Source organism: Pleurodeles waltl, chromosome 3_1 (genome assembly GCF_031143425.1).
Source record: "Pleurodeles waltl isolate 20211129_DDA chromosome 3_1, aPleWal1.hap1.20221129, whole genome shotgun sequence".
In the NCBI taxonomy this organism is placed as follows: Eukaryota; Metazoa; Chordata; class Amphibia; order Caudata; family Salamandridae; genus Pleurodeles; species Pleurodeles waltl.
Window position 1 is genome coordinate 620,573,451 of NC_090440.1, and position 23,896 is coordinate 620,597,346.

A 23,896-nucleotide genomic window follows, 5' to 3' on the forward strand; every position below is an offset into this window, starting at 1 on the left:
GACCCGGTTTCATCCCTGCCACCGCCCCTCCCAGCACTGGAACATCTCACTTCCCCATCACCACCCAAACAAACAACTCCCCTTTGCAATACTACAGAATGTTTCTCATCAGTTACATCCCAGAGGGCGTGGGTGACATGGGAGGAGGACATCGCTCCGGTCCTTTTGGATGCACAGTGGTCCTTCTGCTGTGGACAATTAGTAATTCTTCCCTAACTATAGACTTCATTTCAACCACTTCAAATTCTTACGCCACCTTTATCGCACCCCCACCCAGCTCTTCAAAATGGGATTGGTCCCGGACCCCTGCTGTTTGTGCTGCAACTTCACCACTGCTCCCTTTATCCACCGTGTCTGGCAATTCACAAGGGTGGCATCTTTTTGGAAGGCTGTCTTCACAGCAATCCATGCGAACACTGTACCCTCCCACCCTTTTGGTAGGCCTGTTGGGATATGTAAAAGACACACCCAGCACTTGCTGTTGCTTTACTGCCATGTTACTCCGGATGGCTAAGCGCAGGGTGGCCATACACTGGGGTAGGAAACGCGCTCCCTCCACTAAGGCATAGCTGTGTGATGTGGCATATTGCCAGGAACAATGAACTTTTGGGAACTACTGCTGTTGCAATCCCGCCCCAAGGATATATGGGAGCCTTTCACCTCCTTTCTTCACAACAGGGAGTCTAACCCGCCTGTGGAGGATGCTGCTATAGATGGGGGATGCCCGGATGGGGAAGGGTGACTGCCTTTCACTTTAATGCACTGAATGTCGAGTCGAACTAGACCTTTGCTCAGCCACCAATGGTTTTACTTAAGTGGTCCTAATACTCCTCCTACTCTATGACTATATAATCGTCTTATTTTGCTTTTATCACCCTTGCAATGTCATTCTGGGCATATGTTACTATAGTCTTAAAGCCCCCCATAGCAGGCTATGTATACCAGCCATTAAAGGCCTGTTCCAGTGTTAAAGACCTTATCCAAAGGTGAGGGCCTTGAACAAGGGAGCGGGACTTTAATTGCCAGTATAACCCAGCTATGTAGGGCTATAAGGCTATCTGTCACTAGAGTGCAGAATGTTCTAATAAATAAAACAAACTCCCCTCGGACTCCGTGAGGCCTTTGGTCACACTGTTGCTGTGAACAAAGTACATTGGATTTTTGACACTCCGGGCTTTTACCAGCCTGTGAAAGCCCAGAGCACTTCATTGTCTCCTATGGAGCTCCCAACATTCCAGTGTTCTTATACTAGTTTCTATGTCAGACATTTTGAGTGGTATTGTGTGTTTTATGTCTTGATAAGGATTGTATAACCAGTGGCTTTGTTCCTGTTTGCTCCTCGTTTGATATTTTCCTTGTTCCCATTTCACATTGAATTTTCTATTTTGAAAGCATAGATCACTAACTCTGATTTGAAACTTCTGCAAATATTTGCATGAAAGCAGAGAGCATGCTGGGGGCATTATACGTAGCCTTATATTGTTAAACTTTGCAAATGTGTGTACACATTTTTATACTAGAACCACTGCCAGTAGTGAAGTCTGAGCTTATAGCGTTTTCTTAGAGTGCTCACCCTTATAATAAAGGCCTTGCATTAATGAGCCAGAAAAGTTCAAACAGCATTATCATATGGGCTCAACTTTTACCTTAACTGCAAACAGTGCCATTCATTGATCCATTATGTGGTACTGTAAACTGGCAGCCAATGGTTTGTGCTGTAGGGGTTGGGCCTACTTGTCAAAAGGACCAAATAAACATGAAAACTTGTTGTCCTTGACCCCAAACAACATGTCCTGGGCATCGGGCTACAGGAATTCCACGCTCATGCTAATAGCAGTTTCCATAAAATGTTTGTCTACTTTGTTGAACGCTACAGTTTAATCAATAAAGCAAGCAAAAGAGGACCACCATTTTGTGTGATTTGCCTGCTGTACCAAGTCTGTTACAGTCACAATGTTGTCTGCTTTTCTAAATCCAGTTTGGAAAAATTGAATGATTCAGTTTTCCTCAACCCGTGCTTCCAGTTCTTCAAGAAGGATTCTTGTCTATGCTTTGCCTTCTACATCCAGTAGTGTTAATAGCCCATAACATGTTGAATCCCAGTGATTGCCTTTTTTTTGAAGAGGGGACATAAGATTGAACCATGCCAGCGTTCTGTGATGGAAGATAATTATTTCAACTATTTGTACAACAATGTTGTCCAAGTAGCCTCATAGTCTAGATAGGCTTTTAGTAATAAACTAGGTATTCGATAAGGCCCCAGAGCGTCACCTGATCAATACTGCTTTAAGTCAATTCGTATTTCTGTTTTGCTAGGTTTTTAGTTTGAGGTTCTTTTGACGCATCCTTCACTCTGTTGTCAGCAGAAAGATGCTTAAGTGTGCACTCTGTGGGGTTTATTTTAAGGATACTTTGAGTGACACTTGCATTGTTGTTGCAGGAGTGGTAGAAGAATCAACTAAAGAATGCTACTAGAGAGCTGATGTAGGATTTGCCCTGCACTGGGACTAGAATATATCTGTTTGAGATTTTGCCATTAATGTTGCCCTTGTCATATTGCTGAAAATGAGGGCTACGGTAGCATGAACTAACAAGCATTTACAATGCAATAGGTCTGGAATTTGCTTGAGTTAGAGCTATCGGCATTGTAAATTCATAACTGAACCTTTCTTGCCACATAAATTGGTCAACCCTGCCTCATAATGTATTTTTTTTCCTGCCATATAATTCCAGTGGCCCTACATATAACTGAAGTACTTCCTGTAGGAGGCTGGACTGGCTTGTAGTGAGTACCAAGGGGTACTTGCACCTTGCACCAGGCCCAGTTACCCCTTATTAGTGTATAGGGTGTCTAGCAGCTTAGGCTGATAGATAATGGTAGCTTAGCAGAGCAGCTTAGGCTGAACTAGGAGATGTGTGAAGCTACTACAGTACCACCTAGTGTCATATGCACAATATCATAAGAAAACACAATACACAGTTATACCAAAAATAAAGGTTCTTTATTTTTATGACAATATGCCAAAGTATCTTAGAGTTTACCCTCAGTGAGAGGATAGGAAATATACACAAGATATATATACACACAATACCAAAAATATGCAGTATAGTCTTAGAAAACAGTGCAAACAATGTATAGTTACAATAGGATGCAATGGGGAAACATAGGGATAGGGGCAACACAAACCATATACTCCAAAAGTGGAATGCGAACCACGAATGGACCCCAAACCTATGTGACCTTGTAGAGGGTCGCTGGGACTATTAGAAAATAGTGAGAGTTAGAAAAATAACCCTCCCAAGACCCTGAAAAGTGAGTGCAAAGTGCACTAAAGTTCCCCTAAGGACAAAGAAGTCGTGTTAGAGGAATAATGCAGGGAAGACACAAACCAACAATGCAACAACTGTGGATTTCCAATCTAGGGTACCTGTGGAACAAGGGGACCAAGTCCAAAAGTCACAAGCAAGTCGGAGATGGGCATGTGCCCAGGAAATGCCAGCTGTGGATGCAAGGAAGCTTCGACTGGACAGAAGAAGCTGAGGTTTCTGCAGGAACGAAAAGGGCTAGAGACTTCCCCTTTGGTGGACGGATCCCTCTCGCCGTGGAGAGTCGTGCAGAAGTGTTTTCCCGCCGAAAGAACGCCAACAAGCCTTGCTAGCTGCAAATCGTGCGGTTAGCGTTTTTGGACGCTGCTGTGGCCCTGGAGGGACTAGGAGGTCGCAAATTGGACCAGGAGAGAGAGGGGACATCGAGCAAGACAAGGAGCCCTCTCACCAGCAGGTAGCACCCGGAGAAGTGCCAGAAACAGGCACTACGAGGATGCGTGAAACGGTGCTCACCCGAAGTCGCACAAAGGAGTCCCACGTCGCCGGAGACCAACTTAGAAAGTCGTGCAATGCAGGTTAGAGTGCCGTGGACCCAGGCTTGGCTGTGCACGAAGGATTTCCGCCGGAAGTGCACAGGGGCCGGAGTAGCTGCAAAAGTCGCGGTTCCCAGCAATGCAGCCCAGCAAGGTGAGGCAAGGACTTACCTCCACCAAACTTGGACTGAAGAGTCACTGGACTGTGGGGGTCACTTGGACAGAGTCGCTGGGTTCGAGGGACCTCGCTCGTCGTGCTGAGAGGAGACCCAAGGGACCGGTAATGCAGCTTTTTGGTGCCTGCGGTTGCAGGGGGAAGATTCCGTCGACCCACGGGAGATTTCTTCTGAGCTTCTGGTGCAGAGAGGAGGCAGACTACCCCCACAGCATGCACAAACAGGAAAACAGTCGAGAAGGCTGTAGGATCAGCGTTACAGAGTTGCAGTAGTCGTCTTAGCTACTTTGTTGCAGTTTTGCAGGCTTCCAGCGCGGTCAGCAGTCGATTCCTTATCAGAAGGTGAAGAGAGAGATGCAGAGGAACTCGGATGAGCTCTTGCATTCGTTATCTAAAGTTTCCCCCAGAGACAGAGACCCTAAATAGCCAGAAAAGAGGGTTTGGCTACCTAGGAGAGAGGATAGGCTAGCAGCACCTGAAGGAGCCTATCACAAGGAGTCTCTGACGTCACCTGGTGGCACTGGCCACTCAGAGCAGTCCAGTGTGCCAGCAGCACCTCTGTTTCCAAGATGGCAGAGGTCTGGAGCACACTGGAGGAGCTCTGGACACCTCCCAGGGGAGGTGCAGGTCAGGGGAGTGGTCACTCCCCTTTCCTTTGTCCAGTTTCGCGCCAGAGCAGGGCTAAGGGGTCCCCTGAACCGGTGTAGACTGGCTTATGCAGAATTGGGCACATCTGTGCCCAAGAAAGCATTTCCAGAGGCTGGGGGAGGCTACTCCTCCCCTGCCTTCACACCATTTTCCAAAGGGAGAGGGTGTCACACCCTCTCTCAGAGGAAGTTCTTTGTTCTGCCATCCTGGGCCAGGCCTGGCTGGACCCCAGGAGGGCAGATGCCTGTCTGAGGGGTTGGCAGCAGCAGCAGCTGCAGTGAAACCCCAGGAAGGGTAGTTTGGCAGTACCAGGGTCTGTGCTACAGACCACTGGGATCATGGGATTGTGCCAACTATGCCAGGATGGCATAGAGGGGGCAATTCCATGATCATAGACATGTTACATGGCCATATTCGGAGTTACCATTGTGAAGCTACATATAGGTAGTGACCTATATGTAGTGCACGCGTGTAATGGTGTCCCCGCACTCACAAAGTTCAGGGAATTGGCTCTGAACAATGTGGAGGCACCTTGGCTAGTGCCAGGGTGCCCTCACACTAAGTAACTTTGCACCTAACCTTTACCAGGTAAAGGTTAGACATATAGGTGACTTATAAGTTACTTAAGTGCAGTGTAAAATGGCTGTGAAATAACGTGGACGTTATTTCACTCAGGCTGCAGTGGCAGGCCTGTGTAAGAATTGTCAGAGCTCCCTATGGGTGGCAAAAGAGATGCTGCAGCCCATAGGGATCTCCTGGAACCCCAATACCCTGGGTACCTCAGTACCATATACTAGGGAATTATAAGGGTGTTCCAGTAAGCCAATGTAAATTGGTAAAATGGTCACTAGCCTGTTAGTGACAATTTGGAAAGAAATGAGAGAGCATAACCACTGAGGTTCTGATTAGCAGAGCCTCAGTGAGACAGTTAGTCACTACACAGGTAACACATTCAGGCACACTTATGAGCACTGGGGCCTTGGGTTACCAGGGTCCCAGTGACACATACAACTAAAACAACATATATACAGTGAAAAATGGGGGTAACATGCCAGGCAAGATGGTACTTTCCTACACTTCCTATTTACCTTCTTCCTCTTTCTGCAGCAAGAAATGAAAAGGTTGCCATTTAGCATCTTAATTTAAATCTGCCATGCTAATTCCAATAAAATGGCACTTTCACCACCCCATCATCAAAGTTCCTGGCTGGCTAACACAATTCCCCCCAAAAAGACACAAGACAGCCACAGAGGAGAAATAAACTAGAAGGGTCACCCAAACATATCAAGAGTGTTCAGTCATAGTGGAATGAGGATGTTAATGTGGCCTGAATTATGGTCATAATTGTAATAAGGAGAGATTATTAAAACATATACAATTATCATATACACCTTTATCAGAAATAAACTTTTGGCATTAGATTGTAATGCTCAAAATGGCCCCTAGACGGCACCATAACAAAAATGTCATTTGTAAGAAACTTGGTCATGTAACCATATTGCTAGCCCCTATGGGGGATAACCCATGAGAAAACAGGAGAAATTAATGCAGTGTAAACATGTACTTAGCCCATAGAGGGCATTTTTAGAACATAACCACATGAAAAAAGAATAGACGAAAGTAATGAAGTGTAACCATATATTTAGCCCCTAAAGGGCATAGTGCATTACACATTTTTAAGGCTAGCAGGCCTATTGCAATGATGTTACAAACAAGGCCTTTAAAACAAAACTTTTCTCAGCTGTAAAGCTAAAATTCCAGCCATAAGGAAGCTTAGAAAGATAATGAAGGGCGTTAGGGGGTATTATTTTGGAGCCCCCACTATCATAGTGTGGGGACCCAGAGTTGATGTGGACAGAGTGCATTGTGGTCAGTGTTTTTGACATTGGTCCCATTGCCCCAGTACCACTACAAACTGAGTTTTGAGCAAAAGTGTTTTGTAAAAGTAATGCCCTGCAAAGCAGTAGGGGACAGGTTTCTGTGCCACAAATGTAATATGTTGTTATGACCGTAATGCTTAGAAAAGCCCCTAGAGGACACCACAATGACAATAGCATTCGTAAGAAACATGGCCCTGTAAGTACATAGTTAACCCCTAGAGGGAATAACCACACAGAAAGAAAATGGAAAAAAATAATACAGTGTAACCATATATTTAGCCCCTAGAGGGCATAGTGCATTACATATATTCAGGGTTAGCAGGCCTGTAACTCTGATATTACAAACAAGGCCCCTAATACACAAGCAGTGCCCAGTTGTAAAACAAAAGTTCCAGCCATGAGAGAGCTGAAACAGACACTGAATGGTGGGAGGGGTTATTATTTTGGGATCCCCATTAACCTAGTGTCTGGACCCAAAGAGCACATTGCATTGAACCTTTTGGTGGCGGTCCCATTGTCCTAGGACTACCATAGGCTGAGTTATGAGCAAAACATGTTTTATAAAAGAAATGCCCTGCAAAGCATTATGGATTGGGTTTTCCCGAGTGCTGTGAATATTGTATTATTGTCTCCCTGGCTGTGCCGGGAGAGACACTTTCATTTTGAGGGTTCATGTTGTACGTAGAGCATTCACCAATTTCAAGTGTTTTAAGGGGAGAGCCACAAGAAATGACTCTGATTAGGTAACTGTGAACAATGTGACCAGCACTCCAGTACTGCCGATCAAGTTCTTGCTGTGGTGCCTGTTCGAACTGTGAGCGCCATGGCTGCCATGCAGCATGAAGGAGAGAGCCAAAAGAAATAGTTCGCCCACACTGAAATATATCGGCAATGGTGCAATAATCCATGTAACGGGCAGTCTGCAAGGCATGACAAAAACAGTCTCAAGGCGTGACAAATGTAAAGTAGTTACCAATGACATCAAGTGATTTTTCAAAGGCAAGTCTGCAAACGAGTGAAAGTGATGGGTGTGACATGGGCATTGTTAAAAGCCAACAAATCTTTCAACAGGTCAAAGTACTTTCGCTCTTGACCTAAAAATAGAATGGCATTATCATGATAAAAATGATCATGCCAAGTCATAGGCCTGCATTGTGTTTACGGAAAGCAAATCCCATAGAGGAATTCTCCTGTCTGAGCAGTAACCACACTGGAGCGTCATCACCAATTTCACTCTCTTGGCTAAAGAGTGATTTCTCTTTAGAATCCTAGCCCCACAATGCGTTGTTGTGAATTGAACTGGGAATGTCCCAGGAGCAGGCTCTTGCCCTCTGTACAGGCTTGGAGCTCATCCAAAATAAATGCTTTATATGCCCAGCAGTCTAAGACCTCCTGTATCTCTTCACACGCTTTTGTGCACAGATCCAAGTCATAATTTTAGCACTGCCATAGCTCAGAGGGCATCTTGACCTGTTGACCTGCCAAGCAGCTTGAAGTGTGATGTTTGGGAGGTTGATTTATAGAAGTGAAGTACCTGTCGGAGGGTGATTTTGGATTGTTCTTGGGTAAACTATGGAGAAGTTTGGCTCCTTGAAAGACTGAAGTTGCTGGGAAGGAGGAACCCGACTGATATGCTGACGGATAGCGTATATCTCTGGATATCCTCCTATCTCGTTCATGAACGGCAGACGTCTTAGGCTGCATCTCAGTATGAGCCCAGCCTGTAAAAAAGTGCAGGTTTTCTTCGCACGCGGTGTATGCTGTATTTTTGGGTGATAGGGGGGGGGGGGAAAGGGGGCAGGGGCGGAGGTTTATGCTTATTTTATGCACCAATATCAGAGCTGCACTGTGCGCAGTATAGGGTTAAGGAAAGAAGTACAAGGCGGCGTTGCCCTTTACACAGACTTGGAGCTCATCCAAAAACGCTTGTTGCAGCTGCCCTGGGAATCTCATTCCTGCATTTGGATGTGGAATATTTTCTTCACACGCAGTGAACACTGCCACTTGTAATTTTAGTAAGCACGTCCACGCGACGACAGTGCAGATATGTCTACAGGCAAGTTTGAATGCACTCCGTTGTTAGGAGTGCAGATATTTAGTGTGTTAGGATGGGCCTGAGCTCTGACTGTAGGTATCTCTGTGGGGAAGTCCTCATCTGCTCCATCAGGTGAGCGCACGTAGTTCATGCATTTGGCTGGGCCTCAGGTCTTACTCTGCAGGTATCTCTGTGAAGAAGTCCACATGTACTAGATCAGGTGAGTGCAGGCAGTTCATGTGTTTGGATGGGCTTCAGCTCTGACAGTGAAGTTCTCTCTCCGGGCGAGTTCGCATGTGCCTCATGGTTCGAAGTACTGGTAATCAATGTGTTAGATTGGGCCTCAGCTCTTACTTTGCAGGCATAAGTGGGGAAGTTTTAGTCTGCACCGTCAGGTGAGTGCAGATAGCCCATGTGTTTGGATGGGCCTCAGCCCAGACTGTGCATGTATCTCCCTGTGGGTGTTCACATGTACCACGTTGTTTGGAGTGCAGATAGTGACAGTTTTGATGGGATGGATCTGAGCGCAGGTTGTGAATGGGCCTGGATATTCCACAGCTCTCAAAGTGGAGGCAGTAGAAGGGCCATGAGATGCCACATTTTCAGGGGTGCAGGATTCTCCTCAAATATCATTGGACAAGCACAGATGAGGGGCTGGCCGGCGCTCCAAATACCGCCCACCAATGCAGATCATACGTAGGAGGATGAGTGGGCAGTTCACATTCCACGACCATTCAGTAGCGTTCTCCGCTGCAGAGATTTCGAATAAAGGAGTAATTTCTTCCCGTCGTAATATGTTCTGGTGAATGAATTAAACATCCCTTTCATGGGAACTGGACTGCTAAGAGCAACCCCCTTAACATGGAATGTGGAGCAAATTGATGCAGGCGAGTTGTGACCGCTGCAGATGTGGGCAGGATCTAAATCAAAACTTAAAGCAGCAAGTCCTTATACCTCTGCATCCTCACGTGGCTGTGGTCTTATTGGCCAACTCGAGTAAAATGTATATAAAGAACCTTATATCCTAATTTTAAATATTTTCGTTCGCAAAGGACTCTCTGTAGAAATAAACAGGACCTCAAATGGTAGGGTCTATTACTGATCTCACTTTACACTTGGGTCATTAAGGAAATCCTGTCTCAACATAAACTACGAATATAGAAGCAGGGAGCTGTGTATGTACTGTGCTGAGAGTGGAGACGGTGGCTAAATTTGAGGTTGTCCATGGACTAGTTTTGCACCTCCACATGTTAAAGACTGGACTGTGCTTTGGGCCTCCGAGAGCAACTAGAGCTGTACGTGGGATATGCCCGTACATGTTTTATTACTTTCTCAGGGTTACAGCAAGAAGCAACTATGACACAATGTGTGATAATAGGCTGTTTGAAGTAGAACACACCCCTGCTCTCTGCCCTAATACATCGACCGCTAGAAGGCGTATATATATCCTAGCTTTCTCCATAGACACTCTCAAATGACACTGGCCTCATACGTTCCTCTAGGCTTCTCCACTGAGTAGCTTGTGATCTACCAGTAACTCTCCAGATGTCTGTAGGTAGTTCTTCTGTGTACAGCCTACCCCAGTAAATCAGAAACTCGTAATTGGTTGAATTAATGTATGTATACCAAAATGAAAAAATTTATATACAAGACAAAAATGTGTATGTTCAGAAATCATAAGCTGATTATTGGGAAAAATGGCTGCATTTTTTAAATGCATTTATAGCAGATATTTGAGTGATAAATCATACAGCGTTGGGTTGAGACTGATTACTCCCATTATTGTCATTTTATGCTCTGGCTTAACAGCACAGCTGTTGCCAGACAGTTATGTGAGCATCACTAGAGAGGGACTTTGGTACTGCCAACATGTTAGGAGCCAGGAGTACATGTTTTGATTGGGCTGAAGCTGTGTGCTTCCATAAAAAAAAGTGCTTACCCACCACACAGCTGTGAGCGTTTTTATTCAGGTGACTGAGCTTGAACTTTCAGGGGCATACACATGGCATTGTAATGCTATTAAATGGATAATTTATTATGTTTTCTCTAGCAGCAGCACACGTGGGAGGAGGGCACTCATTGACTTACATTGATGTTTAGGTCTGGCTTGAAAGTGCAGTTGTCACCTGACCTTTTAATCTACACCAATATTATCCTACAGATTTTTGCTACCACAGAAATACATATCCTTTCCCAAGCTATTAAATTGTAATGCTTCACATTACCGTACAATACTTCTTTACAGCTAGACTTATTGGCATTACCAGTGATTGTTTTTCATTTCTGCTGACAACTGTGCCTGATGCACTGAGGTGATCACTTCCGTTATCTTGCATATAGTGGCCAGTAATTTAATACTGTTTGATGTGGTCACTAGTACAACCCTTATAATATTATTAGATCAAGATGCTGGAATTCAAAATAGCCAGTGTATCCCAAAGCCAGGCACTGAACTGTAATCTTCCTCCTGGCTCTAGGTTGACAAACGTTAGTCACCATGCCCATCCCTAGCTTTCCTACTTCTGAGTCTCCCAGCAAGAGTTAAATTGTAAAGCATTTTAATGGGGAGCGCTTCACAGCACCAACTTGATGGAGTTCTCTAAGCTGCCGCCACAGAAAATATTAATGACATTTACACACTCTTTAGCTGGGCCAGCTTTGAGCCACCAACCCAGATGTGGGGTGCAATCTGCACAACCTTCTGGTCTACTATCTGCATAGATTATAGAAGGAGCACATAGGTTAGGGTTTCATTGGACTAGGCCAGTGGTTCCCAACCTGTGGTCTTGGGACCCCTGGGGGTCCCGTGAAGCCTCCTCAGGGGTTCAGAGACTGCTTAGGAAATTAAATAATATTAACAGATTAGGTCCCCAGCTTTCAATAATGACTCTCTGGGTGGGTCCCCGGATTCCAATAATAATTCTTTGGGGGTCCCCAGGTTCCAGTAATGATAAAGTGGGGGTCCACAGAGGCCAAAAGGGTTGGAACCACTGGACAAGGCACTTTATGTGATTGGAAGAATAATATTACAGCAGATTCAGTGATTTACAAATGATGATAATTTCAGCTCAGTGGTGTGAAGGGATCTGCATTTTTTTTTTTTTTTTAAATCCCCATGGCATTTGGCAGGACAAACTCAATCCCCTAACACAAGTGTCATTTTCTTTTTGTTACAGGCGAAGCTGGTGCCAACATCATAGATGTTTCCAAGGAAGCCCGCAAGCGGTTCCTCGGCCCCCTGCATCCCTCCTTCAACCTAGTCAAGATCATCCGCAAATGCATGTACAAGACTCTGCCCGATGACTGCCACATACAGGCCACAGGGCGCTTGGGTATCTCACTGACCCGCGTGTCTGATGGTGAGAACGTGCTGCTCTCAGAATTCAATACCAAGGAGGAGCTGATACAGGTGGGTGGACAGCTGTCGACAGCCGGGGCTGGTGCATTTATAGTAAGGTTTTTGGCACAGTGGTTGAGTGGTTGATTGAACATGTAGGATTGAGGATGGGGTGCAGAGGGCATTGCAGTGCTAAATTAAGGAACTGGTGGGGGTGAGTGGTGGAGTGAGGGAAGTTAAGGAAGGGGATCACACTGTCTGTTTCCATATCACATCACAGTGAGTCATGTTTCAACGCTTAACACATTTTAAGTGTTACTATGTTTGTGGAAGACACTGAAAACATGTGGTAATGCTGCAGGGCAGCCTCTGTGACACGTGTGCCCTGGTGTGGGTCATTAAATATACTACAGTGAGGTTGTATAGTCACCATGAAGGAGAGAGGTCTGTTCAAAGTTCTAGCAATGACCAGATCTGAAGTCACTTTTAGAGTTTGAAGAAGTGGCACATTTGGGATTAGGTTAGAATAAAAATTGCTTTCTTGTGCTTCAAAGCATTGTCTACACATCCCAGAATCTGTATCTTTAGAATTGAACATGGCGGCTTGGTGAGGGGCAATTAATTTTTTTGTTACACGAGGGAACTGCTCTTTGTAGTCTGGAGTTCGTGTTTGGTGATAAAAATAGCTGTTTTTTTTTTTTTTTTTTGCTTCCAGGCCTGCGTCTGCAGCACGTTCATCCCCGTGTACTGCGGGCTGATTCCGCCAACTCTGCAGGGAGTGGTAAGTGCTTGTTTGTTGAGCTACCAATGTGTGGTATGCTATGTTTGGTCATGTGTGAGTTATTTCTAGGGCAGCAGCATGTCAAGAAAGTGGCCCCAGGGAGTTTTCGCCTCTGAGATGGAACTGTTTTCCCAGAATGTTGCTGTGCATGCTCAGTGCACCCCATGAGCTGATCTGAGCTGACGGATGCTGTCAGCTTGGCATAGGTTGACTTCCTGATGTGAGCAATGGAAGCTGCCAACTCCCCCCCCCTCAGCCCCCACAGTGCTACTTGCCATTATTCATGCCTGGCGCCAGATCCCTCCACCAGGGACATGGAGTTTGGACAGGAAACCTGATGACACCATGCATTCCGTGGCTTAGTGCAACTGGCACGAGCTAAAGTTCTTCTGCATTGGACGTACAGGAAGGATGGGCAGCTATGCCAGGCAGGCCAACGTGGACAAGGCAAGCTCGTTGCCCAAGTCCAAAGGCCAAGTTGATTTAAACTTGAGAATTACAGGCAGTGGATAAAAGTCAAAGTCCCTAATTCTGTCATGAATTCATTTGCATGTAAGATTTTGAAAACATTTCCCTAGAGCTCCACATAATAGATCCCAGGTAATGTTCCTATTGAGTAATGATATATCGTGGCAGTAATTATCACGCTTTGTTGCATAATTTGTGGCTGAAAGAGTCAGAAGTGGGGGAGGTGATTGGTGAAATGTCAGTGAGATTACAAGGAAATGTGAGGCTAGTGACGAAGGGGATAAGTGGCACAGGACTGAAGTGTTCAGTACACGGGGGAAGAATACAGGTTTCAGCTGACCTACGGACAGTGGCGTGGGCCTCAATAAGAATCCATTGAAGCAAGTCAGGTCCGATAACTGGATTAGTGAGGCCCCAATGAGTGTACGAGAATCATGTAGCACAGCTGTATTTTGGGAATGAGTAAAAGACTGCTTCTAGGGCTCTATGGTGGAGCATGAGTGTGCCCTCATTGAAGCCTTTGAAGATAGTAATAGGGACAAATATAGCCTTTTTAAAAAGAAAAAAGACGATGCCATTATTGGTGAATGAGACCCCATTGAACCGCATATGGGCAGTGATATAGGAATTAGTGAAACTTTGTTAGAATGTATCGGGACTTTGGTGAGACAGGTGGCTTTGGAATGTTTAAGGTAGATGTTTCAGGAATGTGTGAGGCTTTTTTAATAAGTGTAGGCCGATGACACGGTGATGAGAGAGCCCACTGACGTGCAAGAAGCCAGTAATGTGAAAGTAAGAAAGACCATGTTAGAGCAAAAAATGCCACAGCTGTGGTGCCATCAGACAGTCTCATTTTTTCACTATTGTCACCTTCTTGGGAACATAAACTTGTTTCAGACTAGTATTTATTAGGCAACATGTTGCACAAACGTCTCCTGTTGTGTGTGTCAGTTTATTTTCCTCCTGGATATCCTTGGAATCAGCCAATTGTGTTCAGTGAATCCTCTTGCTGATCTGACAGAAATCAACCACACCACTTTACCCCCAAAAAATCAGCTGCAGGAATGGACGTTTCCGTTTTTCACAAGAAATGCGTATTTTAAGGTAGGTGGCCCTATTTATAACATTTTAAGGCTGCAAAGAGGGGGTGGGTCGCCCTCGTAAATCTGATAGACCTCTTAACTTTCCAGAGATGCTTTGATGGAAACCAAGCGTAGAGGACTATTGATAGTTGGTAGAGATCAGAAAATGATTTCTATGCCCTGGATTGATCTGACAGACCGATTTTAATGTCTTGGGCTGGACAGCAGTTTTGCCAAGTCTCCTAATACAATTTTCGGTTCCACAGTTTCTTTTCAGGGGTAGCATCACTTTTGCTCCGAGTGTCAAGCAGCTTCTGTTGTATTGATTGTCCATAGGACACATTCAGAGAAGAGGTGATGATGATGATGATGATGATGATATTTTCAGAGCACATGAATGCCCCCGAGGGCGTCTTGGCACTGTGTGAGCAAAGAGGGTAAAAGTGATCAGACGGGGATAAGTCTGTACCGTGAGACAGCTAGGAAATGAAAAACAATGTTTTAAGCATCTTTCTGAAGCTGAGTAGGGAAGTGACCGATTTGATCTTGAAACGCAGGCTGTTCCGTTGCAGGGCAGTGCATCTGACAAAGCCTCTGAACACCCCACAGAAGCGGGCTTGCAGGATGGCCCCAATACATTGTTGTAGAAGCTGGATCGTAAAGTTCTTGTTGGTTGATACCAGGTAAAACATTGTAGCAGATATACTGGACCAGTTCCTTTGCAAACCTTTGAAAGCAATACAGAGAGCTCTGAAGATTATACTGGATGCCACTGCAGCGCCTTCAGGGCCAAATTTGCAGGTTGGAATTTAGGGACCCGAAATAGGAACCTGGCTGCCAAATTCTGCAGAGTTTGTAGTTTGTTTAACAAATCGGTTTGAAAATTCTGATACAGCCCATTGCAGAAATCTAACCTAGCCAGTACTAATGCTGAAACTGCAGTTTTCTGGAGATCAGAAGGAATGAGCTGCAAAGTTTCCTTTTAAGATTTTTAACATCCAGAATGAGGAAGAAATGATGGCGTTAACTTGATTTTTAAACATAAGCTTGTCATCAACGATGACACCCAGGTTCTTTGCCTTCTTATCTGGGATAGGAAGAGAGCCCAGATCAGGTGGCCACCAGTCTGGGGACTAAAACAACGGATTGTTCTTTAATAGGAGTACCTCTGTCTTAGATAAATTCAGTTTTAAGCAGTAACCGCCCATCCAGTTACTAACTGCAGACATACAACTCCCAAATCTCTCCCCAGTGGTTTGGTTTTTGTTGGTAAGGGAGACCACAATCTGGGTGTCATCGTCGTAAAGTACCAATGAAAACCTAAATGACGGTCAGTGCAGCAAGGGGGGTTGCATACAAATTAAACAGGTGTCCTGGCCTATGCAAAAAAAGTTAGATTTTCTCACTGGCATCCTTATACAATCATTGACTACAAGCTGGACATTGCTGGCACAGGATATCACTGTCACAGCATCCTACTTACACACCCTGGGGACGCTGAGGAAGATCTTCAAATGGCTCTCAAGCAACACCATAAAAACTGTTACCCATGCCCTCGTCACCAGCAGCCTCGCCTGTATGTCGGAACTAACCAGAAGAATACAAACTATCCAGACCGCGGGAACAAGACTCATCCTCAACCTTTCATGCACATTACATCTCACTTCAGAACCTCCACAGGCTCCCAATACGCAAGTGTGTTCCATTCAGACTCCTCACCCAGGCCCAGCCAACCTAAACAGTAGCTTCTCCTTTCATTGTAGACTCCTTCGCTCAGCTGGACTCCTACTTGCAGACATCCCACGCATGCACAGAAACAAAGTCAGAGGACAAGTCTTCTTATACATTGCTCCTAAAACGTGGAAGAATTTCCTCTAACACCTCAGAGCCTCCACCTCTCTTCAAGTCCGCAAGACGTGAACCTTCGAGGCAAGGCTCTTACACCTGTATAGCACCAGGATACCCTTTCAGGTCAGGCTTTACAAACACACATAACATAAAAAGTCCAAAAGCCTCAGACAGTCCGCCCTATTTCCTGAGGTGCGACTGGCAGCGCCAGCCCTGCCAACCTTACACTGTAACGGAACAGTGTGGAAATCTGTCACCTCTAGTCCAGTCCAGTCCATTTTTCTGGTGCCTGATGCTGGATAAACACATTCTAAAACTAAGCTAGATGGTATCTAGAGATGAGAGTGGTAAAATGGGGTTAGCGATTGGGAAGGAGGTGGGGCTTGGCGAATGAGGCGTGGCACGGGTAATCTCCAACCCTACCTCCCATTCAGATGGCGATGAGTGACATTAGAGATGAACAGAATCACTCACACTTTCTGTGGTCTTTTCTTCCCCTGCTGCATGCTAGCCCACTCCTGATTCCAACAACCGAGTCTAGTCGGCTCCGCTCTTGAGAGGCGTCTGTTATCTCATCTTGCCTTCAAAACACTGTTGCCATTTCTTCCTTGGTGCCCTTTTGAAGAACATTTTTGAAAACGTCTGGAAATGTAATCGGCGATCTCTTAAGCTATGTTGAAATGGTCATCGGTGAACCAGATACAGTTTAGGACACACCGGGCACCTTTTCTTATTTTCCTGCACATTGTGAATTTTCACGCAAAAGCCTAGGCAGTCAGCATTTCAGTCTGCAACAAGTTGGTGCACATCTTCAAAACACGGCCTGCACATGAGCTGTACTTGCATTTGAGTATCAAAAATGTTTCTTTGTTCCTGTTGCCTCACCGAATTGTTTCATGATCTTTATGATAAAATAATTACATTAACCAAACGTAGTTGTCATTGTAAGCGTAGGTGCTATAAAGATCCAGCCAAATAGAAACCTTTCTTAATTTGTACGGAGAGTTCTCGCTGGTTCTCCCAATGGGTAGCATTTCTGACTAGAGTGCAGTCCTTGAGCTGTTTTTACCGGGGCCGAGAGAAGCCTCGAGGCAGGAATGTTGTGCGCGTGGCATGGAAAGGGCAGTGCACGGAAAGGCCGCAGTCAGACTGTAAAGTTTACCCGGTAAGAGGCTCACGTGCCGTCCACGCTCTCTGGATGGCAGCCTCGTGTGAGCTAAAATAGGTGAAAGGCCACCGGGCGCGGGTTATTTTCAGAACCGCCTGGTTAATAATATGTAGACGGTGCAGAGAAGGGTGCTGACAGGGGAGATCACGCTGACGGTATGCTTCCAGCTGCTTCCAGAACACGGAGCCAGGCTTCTTGTTTTACTGAGTGTTTTTGTAGCCTGCATGCCTTTTATCAGGCCACTGCTGGGCATTTTTGGGAAAATAAACATGACTCATTGGAGAACCACAGGGGTGGCTCCTCCATTAGGGTGGAAGAGCGTCAGCCCCCGCCCCCCAAGCGCAGCAGCAGCTGCAAAACCTTTAAAAGAAAAGATTGATAAACTTTGTTTATTATCCTTTTCTTGTAAAGGGGCGGGGCCACTGGAGTAAAGAGCAGCAAAGGGGAGTGCTCAGCACTTCACTTCACTGCGCATGTATGTTTGGGCTGCTGGCCAAACACACAAGCGCAGTAGGCTCTCTGGCATAGTTGCCGGGCTTGAGAGAGCCTGCACAGGCTCCCAGTCTGCCTGGGACTGGCCAGCCAATCCTGAGGCTGCTTTGAACAGTGTCCGGATTGGCAGTAGGGCAGGCTGGGAGCCTGTGTCTGCAGCAGCAACGAGGGACAGAGGAGCGGCGTTCGGGGGAGGAGGTAAGTGTTTTTATTTGATTTTTATTTACATCCTCCTCCCTTGCACGTGCCGCCCCGCCCCTTCTTGTTGTCGCGAGCCGTGACTGGAGTACCAGCAGAAGTTTTAAGGACGGAAGCTGGTATACTTGTTGTCAGACTGCTGCATACATGCTAAAGCTTTTTTTTGTGGAATGCTAGCACTTCCAGTTTCTTGTAGACACTGGAAGATGAAGCTGTCTTTAAAATGTTCTCCTTTTGTTCTGCACCGCCTTGGGGATTTAATGGTAATGGGCTGTCCCCTCCCATTAAGAACACTGTGCTGCAAAATAGACTTGGCTTCCCACCCTGTTCACAGGGAGAAGAGACCTTCAAGTAATTATTGTAATTGTATTTAAATAGTGCTTAATACCTCTGATAAGGTGACAAAGCTCTTTTTGGTGAGTAGCCCTCTGCTCCGGAACCGTAAAGGATTAGTGGTATATTAGTATAGGGAAATATATTGTATTGGTATGGGGAGGTATGAGTAAATATGAGGTGAGGACATGCAAGTCTATTAGTAGGACTGAACAGAATAATGGAGAGACAGAAGAGGGAAGAATCCAGAAAGTGTTAATTGGGAGATCATAGTAGTAAGATGAGGTTTGGGAATGAGTAAATGAGAGATGGAGGCGGTAAGAGTCTGTAGAAAGGGGTTAGGGAGATTATAGTAGTAAAATGGGGTTTGGGAGGAATCAAAGGAGAGATACATGAGGAAGAATTTAGTATGGCTGTTTGGGAGTTCATAGTCGTAAACTGAGGTTTGGGGTGAGCCAGGAGGGGTAGAGGAGGTAACAGTTTAGGAAAGGTTATTTTGGAGATCATATTAGTAGAATGAGGTTTGTGATAAGTCAAAGAGTGGGAAAAGAGGATAGATTGACAGAGGTATAGGGTGAGACCGAGTAATGGATTGGACAGAGTGTTTGTTTTTTACCTTTTTTCTCTTGTTCAATAGGACTAAAGTAATAAATATATAGATACTTGATTACATAGAAAAGGAACATATGTAAGGAAGCTAACATTGAGATTTAAAGTTGTGTCACGAACTTTCAAGCGTTGCAGTATTTGAAGTTAAGTAATTTGTGTACTTTTATAACATTTTAATCTTTTTTCAATATTTTAATAGTGAAATGCTTGTAGATAGTTAAGATAATATTTACCTATTGTGATAGATAAAAATAAGCATCTAAGCAAATAACGTATATAGAAACTATTCAATGACCTTTGAACATGTTAAGGGTTAGTTAAATATTATATATATATATATATATATATATATATATATATATATATATATATATATATATATATATATATATATACATACACACACACACACATATATAACCATATGTAATATATACATTTGTTAACAGGTCTAAAGAGAATGCATATATTGTAAGAAAAAACCCATAGTTATACATATTTGTGCAAAGAAATACACATATATAGATATATACATATAATCAAATTATACATTTTTACATAGCCATATGCAGTGCATTGCCGTTAGAGTATGGTAGTTATGCAGGAAAGAGCCGACTCTGGAGAAGTCTTCTGATGATACGATAGATATCCGTGGATCTTCTATTTGGGGATAAAGAATTTCATAGTTTTACCGCTTGAACAGAGAAAGATGTGCCACCTATTGCCTTTTTCTTGTATGGTGGGGTTTTGAGGTGAGGTGCCAATCTTGCGCGGAGGTTCCTTTGGTAAGTACCCCGTTCCATGTATTGCTTTGTGGGTGATACAGAGCAACCTCATGGTGGGTCTTCTGGCAACCGGTAACCAATGTAGGCCCTCAAAGCAGGGGAGATGTGGGCTTGCGGCTTTATATGTAGGAGTAGTCTGGCATCAGAGTTCTGAATCCGTTGTAGTCTTTTCATAGTAGATAGAGATGATCCACGGTAGAGGCCATTGGCGTAATCCATTTTAGACAGTACAAGAGAGATAGTAACCTGGAGTCTGTCTGGAAATCCGAGGTGGGAGAAGATGCGTCGCAGAGTTTTCATGGCGATGAAGCTTGAGCTTGCTAATTTGTCCACTTGGGCATTCATTGTTAACTTGGAGTCCATGGTAATTCCAAGGTTTCCTACTTCCTTAGATATTTTAGGAGGAGGTCCCACATCATCAGGCTAGGTGCAGAGTGGGTCATACTTTTTCCAAAGCTGAAGCAAGTGAGGCTTGTTGCGGAGCATACATTTGCTGGACGTACCATGGACTGGCCCTGGTTCATGTTGTGTTGTAGATACAGATATGTATAGAGACCTTGACCTGCAGGTTTTTGTGGTCCAATTTTAGGCACTATTTTATGCGTCTCTTTTTATAAATCCTTTAATTATTCTAATCCTGATGAAAATACTCAGCACCATCTCTTTTTTCACTGTGTGGCGCATTTCAATCTAAATATGACAATTGCTCACAAGGCTGTTGTTATATACTGGAGGTTGGCGATTAGCTACAGACTAGTGATTTAAGAGTGTAACATAGCACTTATGAGATCTATGTGGTACAACCAGCAGAAAAGAGAAAAATAACAAAGTCTTATACAGTTGCTGATTATTGGCGAGCCTCATCTGGAGCGGTATTCTAGGTAGGAATATTGTAGCCACTTCCAGACACTTCCTTTGAAGTACAGTTTTCATCTCTTGCTCTTTAGCATTGCATTCAGTTCTGGAGGGTTATCTGAAGCATGGCATTCAGTTTCAAGTGCTGCATTTAAAGCATTCACCAAAGTATAGGGAACCCACTGAGGTGATGCATGCAAATGCTGCACCAGAAATCCATTGTTGACCTATACAAGGTCCTCTACCTGTATAGGATGGGAAAGAGGACCGAAAGAAGATATGTTAAAGATAGATAATTGGGATGTAAATGCAGCTGACCAGGGGTGGTGCAGAGGCACGAAGGATGTGAGCTGTAGCTTGAAAGCAGAGCTTGGAATACCATTTTAATTCCTCATAAAAAGGTGGTAATTGATGGGTACCGCTGTTAGCATGATTTCAGATCATACTCCACACAGTATTTACTGGAGAAGCAAAGTACGTATTTTGTGGCAGGAAGGGCGATTTTAAAATGTTGGTATTTCTTCTGTGGATGCTTTCCTACTGAGGTCAGACAGCCGAGGATATTGGCGCACCAGCTTTTCATTCAAAGCAAAAATGCAAAGGGTATTAAAATGTAATAAATGAAGGATTTGTGCCACAAACCTACCATATGTAGATTCCATCTGGCAGGCCAGAGGCAGACCATTGCTGTTAGTGAGCTGCAGACCGCAGTGAACGCAATGGGTTGTGAGGTGGAGGAGACTTTGTGGGATGGTGGGACTCCAGTACTGTGAACCTTGCTCTTCAAAAACATTAAACCTATTCACGTATATTAAAAGATTGGTTGTAGAGCATGAACAGATATTTTTCAAAACATAAATGACTAACACATTAAGGTTTGAAAGCAAATCTTGTCTGTCACTTGGAATGTTTATGATCTTGATGTGTGTTGGCTATTAGCTTAGGTGAGAAGCAGGGGTATAGGTGAGAAGCAGGGGCCCTTGAAATGAAATTGACCTGTTAGCCATCAACATTGTTTGTGATAAAATCTCTGGAGTATGCCAGTTTGTTGGCATGAACTATTCATAACACTCCTCATGGCCACAGTGTGTGAAATGGAGTGAAGTGTGGACCAGAACTAGGCACCTGAGGGTGGGTGTCCAATCAATCTCCCACCTCCTTTCCAGGAACAAGGGCTGAGAGCCCCCAAGAAACATCACTTGGGGCAGTCATTAATCCAGTTGGGGGACGATGGGACACCGTAAAATTAAGCTGAGAGTGGAAACATTATTTTAAGAGCAGATCTGGCATTACCTTGGCAGCGCTGCTGTACAAAATGCTCCTTTGCTGAAATTTGCTAGAAGGATGTTCCCAAGTCCATGCTTGCCTCACCGTAGTGTGGGACTACATTTTTCTTTTCAGCCCTTGGGCAGGACGCAGGTTAGGCGATGCCTCATACAGGGGCTGGAATCCATGAGGTTTTGCATTTCTTCAAAGATATCTGGGAATTGCAAATTAAAACTTCAGTGGAACATGGATGACCCATGCTGTCGGCTGGCCTCCGAAACATTTTGTATCCTTGATAAAAATCTTTTCAGGCTATGTACAGCTGATACAGATCATGACTTGGCAGTGAAGTAAGGCTTGTTCACGACTAGGTAGGTACAGTATGTTCATACATAAAACGGCTGTCCCACTAGGTGACATGATGGGAAATTCAGAGGTTTGCTGGCAGGCCTGCACATTTAGAGCTGGGCCAGATGGCTGTCACTTGACAGGTTCTGAAAGTGTGCTGCGCAGGGACAGCGCCTCAGACTGGTTATGTGGACTTGATGTAGGTAGGTTACTGGCTATTGGCCTTTCAAGGAAACAACATGACTTTAGCATAGGCCATCTGCTTCCGGCTGCAGATGGCAAAACCTTATGCAACCATACATAACAGATGGAGCCCAAAAATATTTCAAGTAAGCCAATTGCTTGGAATCGAGTGTGGAAATTCTCCTACATGTTGTCATCAAATATAGCAACTTTCTACTTTGTGAAAACTGCTAGGCAGATAACGGAATATCCATAACATGGTATTTTCGCAAAACGAGTCATCAACAAAATATGACAAGCAGTAGACCACTTCTCTGATGCCAACCATCAGCTGGACTTGAGCACTGCAGCAGCTGGAAGATGACATATTGGCACAATGTAACAAAAAAGGTTTGAATTAGTAAAACTTGATATAAGACTTTACCCTGCATCTTACTTTTTTAAAAACTTTATTTTTCATTTTATGTCAATTCAAAGAACTAACATATAGCAATGCAGTTCAAACATATATACTATAGAGCATACAAATGATCGGGTGGACGCATATGTTTTATATATATATATATATATCAGGTGGTCGCATACGTTTTTTACATTTCATATATATATATCTAATATAACATCATCTTGTATGTCCTAAAGGCTATTGAGTAGCAAGGGCTGCAAAAAAGGATAAAAGAAGATATAGTCAGTACTGTAATAGACCGATTGACGTGTAGAACTTGAATTCAACATGAGCTGGTATCAGTAGTTAGCTGCGATGCAGGAGGTGTGATGGCCAACGCAGATAAGTAATCCCTTAGCGGCTGCCAAACGTCTATAGGCCTAGAGCTCACGGGCTGCAGTGAGGCATATAGTTCACTATTTGTGTTGCAGCATGTGAGGCGGGACAACCAAGAGTGAATGTAAGTGCATATTTGGACCCCCATCGGATTGTAACCTCCTGTTTCGCTAGTAGAAGCAATATCGCTGTGAGGCGCCTTAAGGATCTGGGAAAGTCGCCAGTATAGCCAAGAAGAGCTGAAAGTGGGTCCGGTCGTAAAGACCGGCGCACCATGGATGACACTCTGTCATACACCTCGCGCCAAAAAGGACCAATGTTAGGGCAGGTCCAGGACATGTGTGAAAAATCAGCAATCAAAGCGTGGCACTTGGGGCAAGCAGCGGAGTGGCTCGCGTCAATTCGAGCTATATCTTTAGGGGTGACATATACCCTTCTGAGAAATTTGAAGTGTATTAATTTGTGGCGTTTTTTAGGTGAGACAAACCTAGTCTGCGCACAGCATGCCTCCCAGACCTTTTGAGATAATGGGCAACCCAAATCTCTCTCCCAGGATTTCCTCAGTGTCACATCTTGAACAGGTAGAGCCCCAATGCAGACTGAGTAGCGTCCGGACACCAATCATACTCCAGAGGCTGCCGTAAAAACAAGGGTAAGTGGTGAAAACTCTGCAGGAACCAGTGGATATGTAGCATAGCGTGCTCGCATAGCGCATTGCAGCTGGCATAGCACAAAGTGTTGTAGGTGTGTAGCGTCTGCAAAAC

At 44.6% G+C, this 23,896-nt stretch overlaps 1 protein-coding gene across 1 annotated transcript in view; it reads left to right on the forward strand.

Annotated features, from left to right (window-relative positions):
• The window catches only part of PNPLA2 (patatin like phospholipase domain containing 2), an 81,930-nt gene that overhangs the window by 37,967 nt on the left and 20,067 nt on the right, over positions 1–23,896 (forward strand). Inside the window, exons 2-3 of the mRNA XM_069223111.1 lie at positions 11,775–12,007; positions 12,651–12,716. Of these exons, the coding sequence (XP_069079212.1) occupies positions 11,775–12,007; positions 12,651–12,716 (299 nt within the window). The remainder of the gene's footprint in view (positions 1–11,774; positions 12,008–12,650; positions 12,717–23,896) is intronic.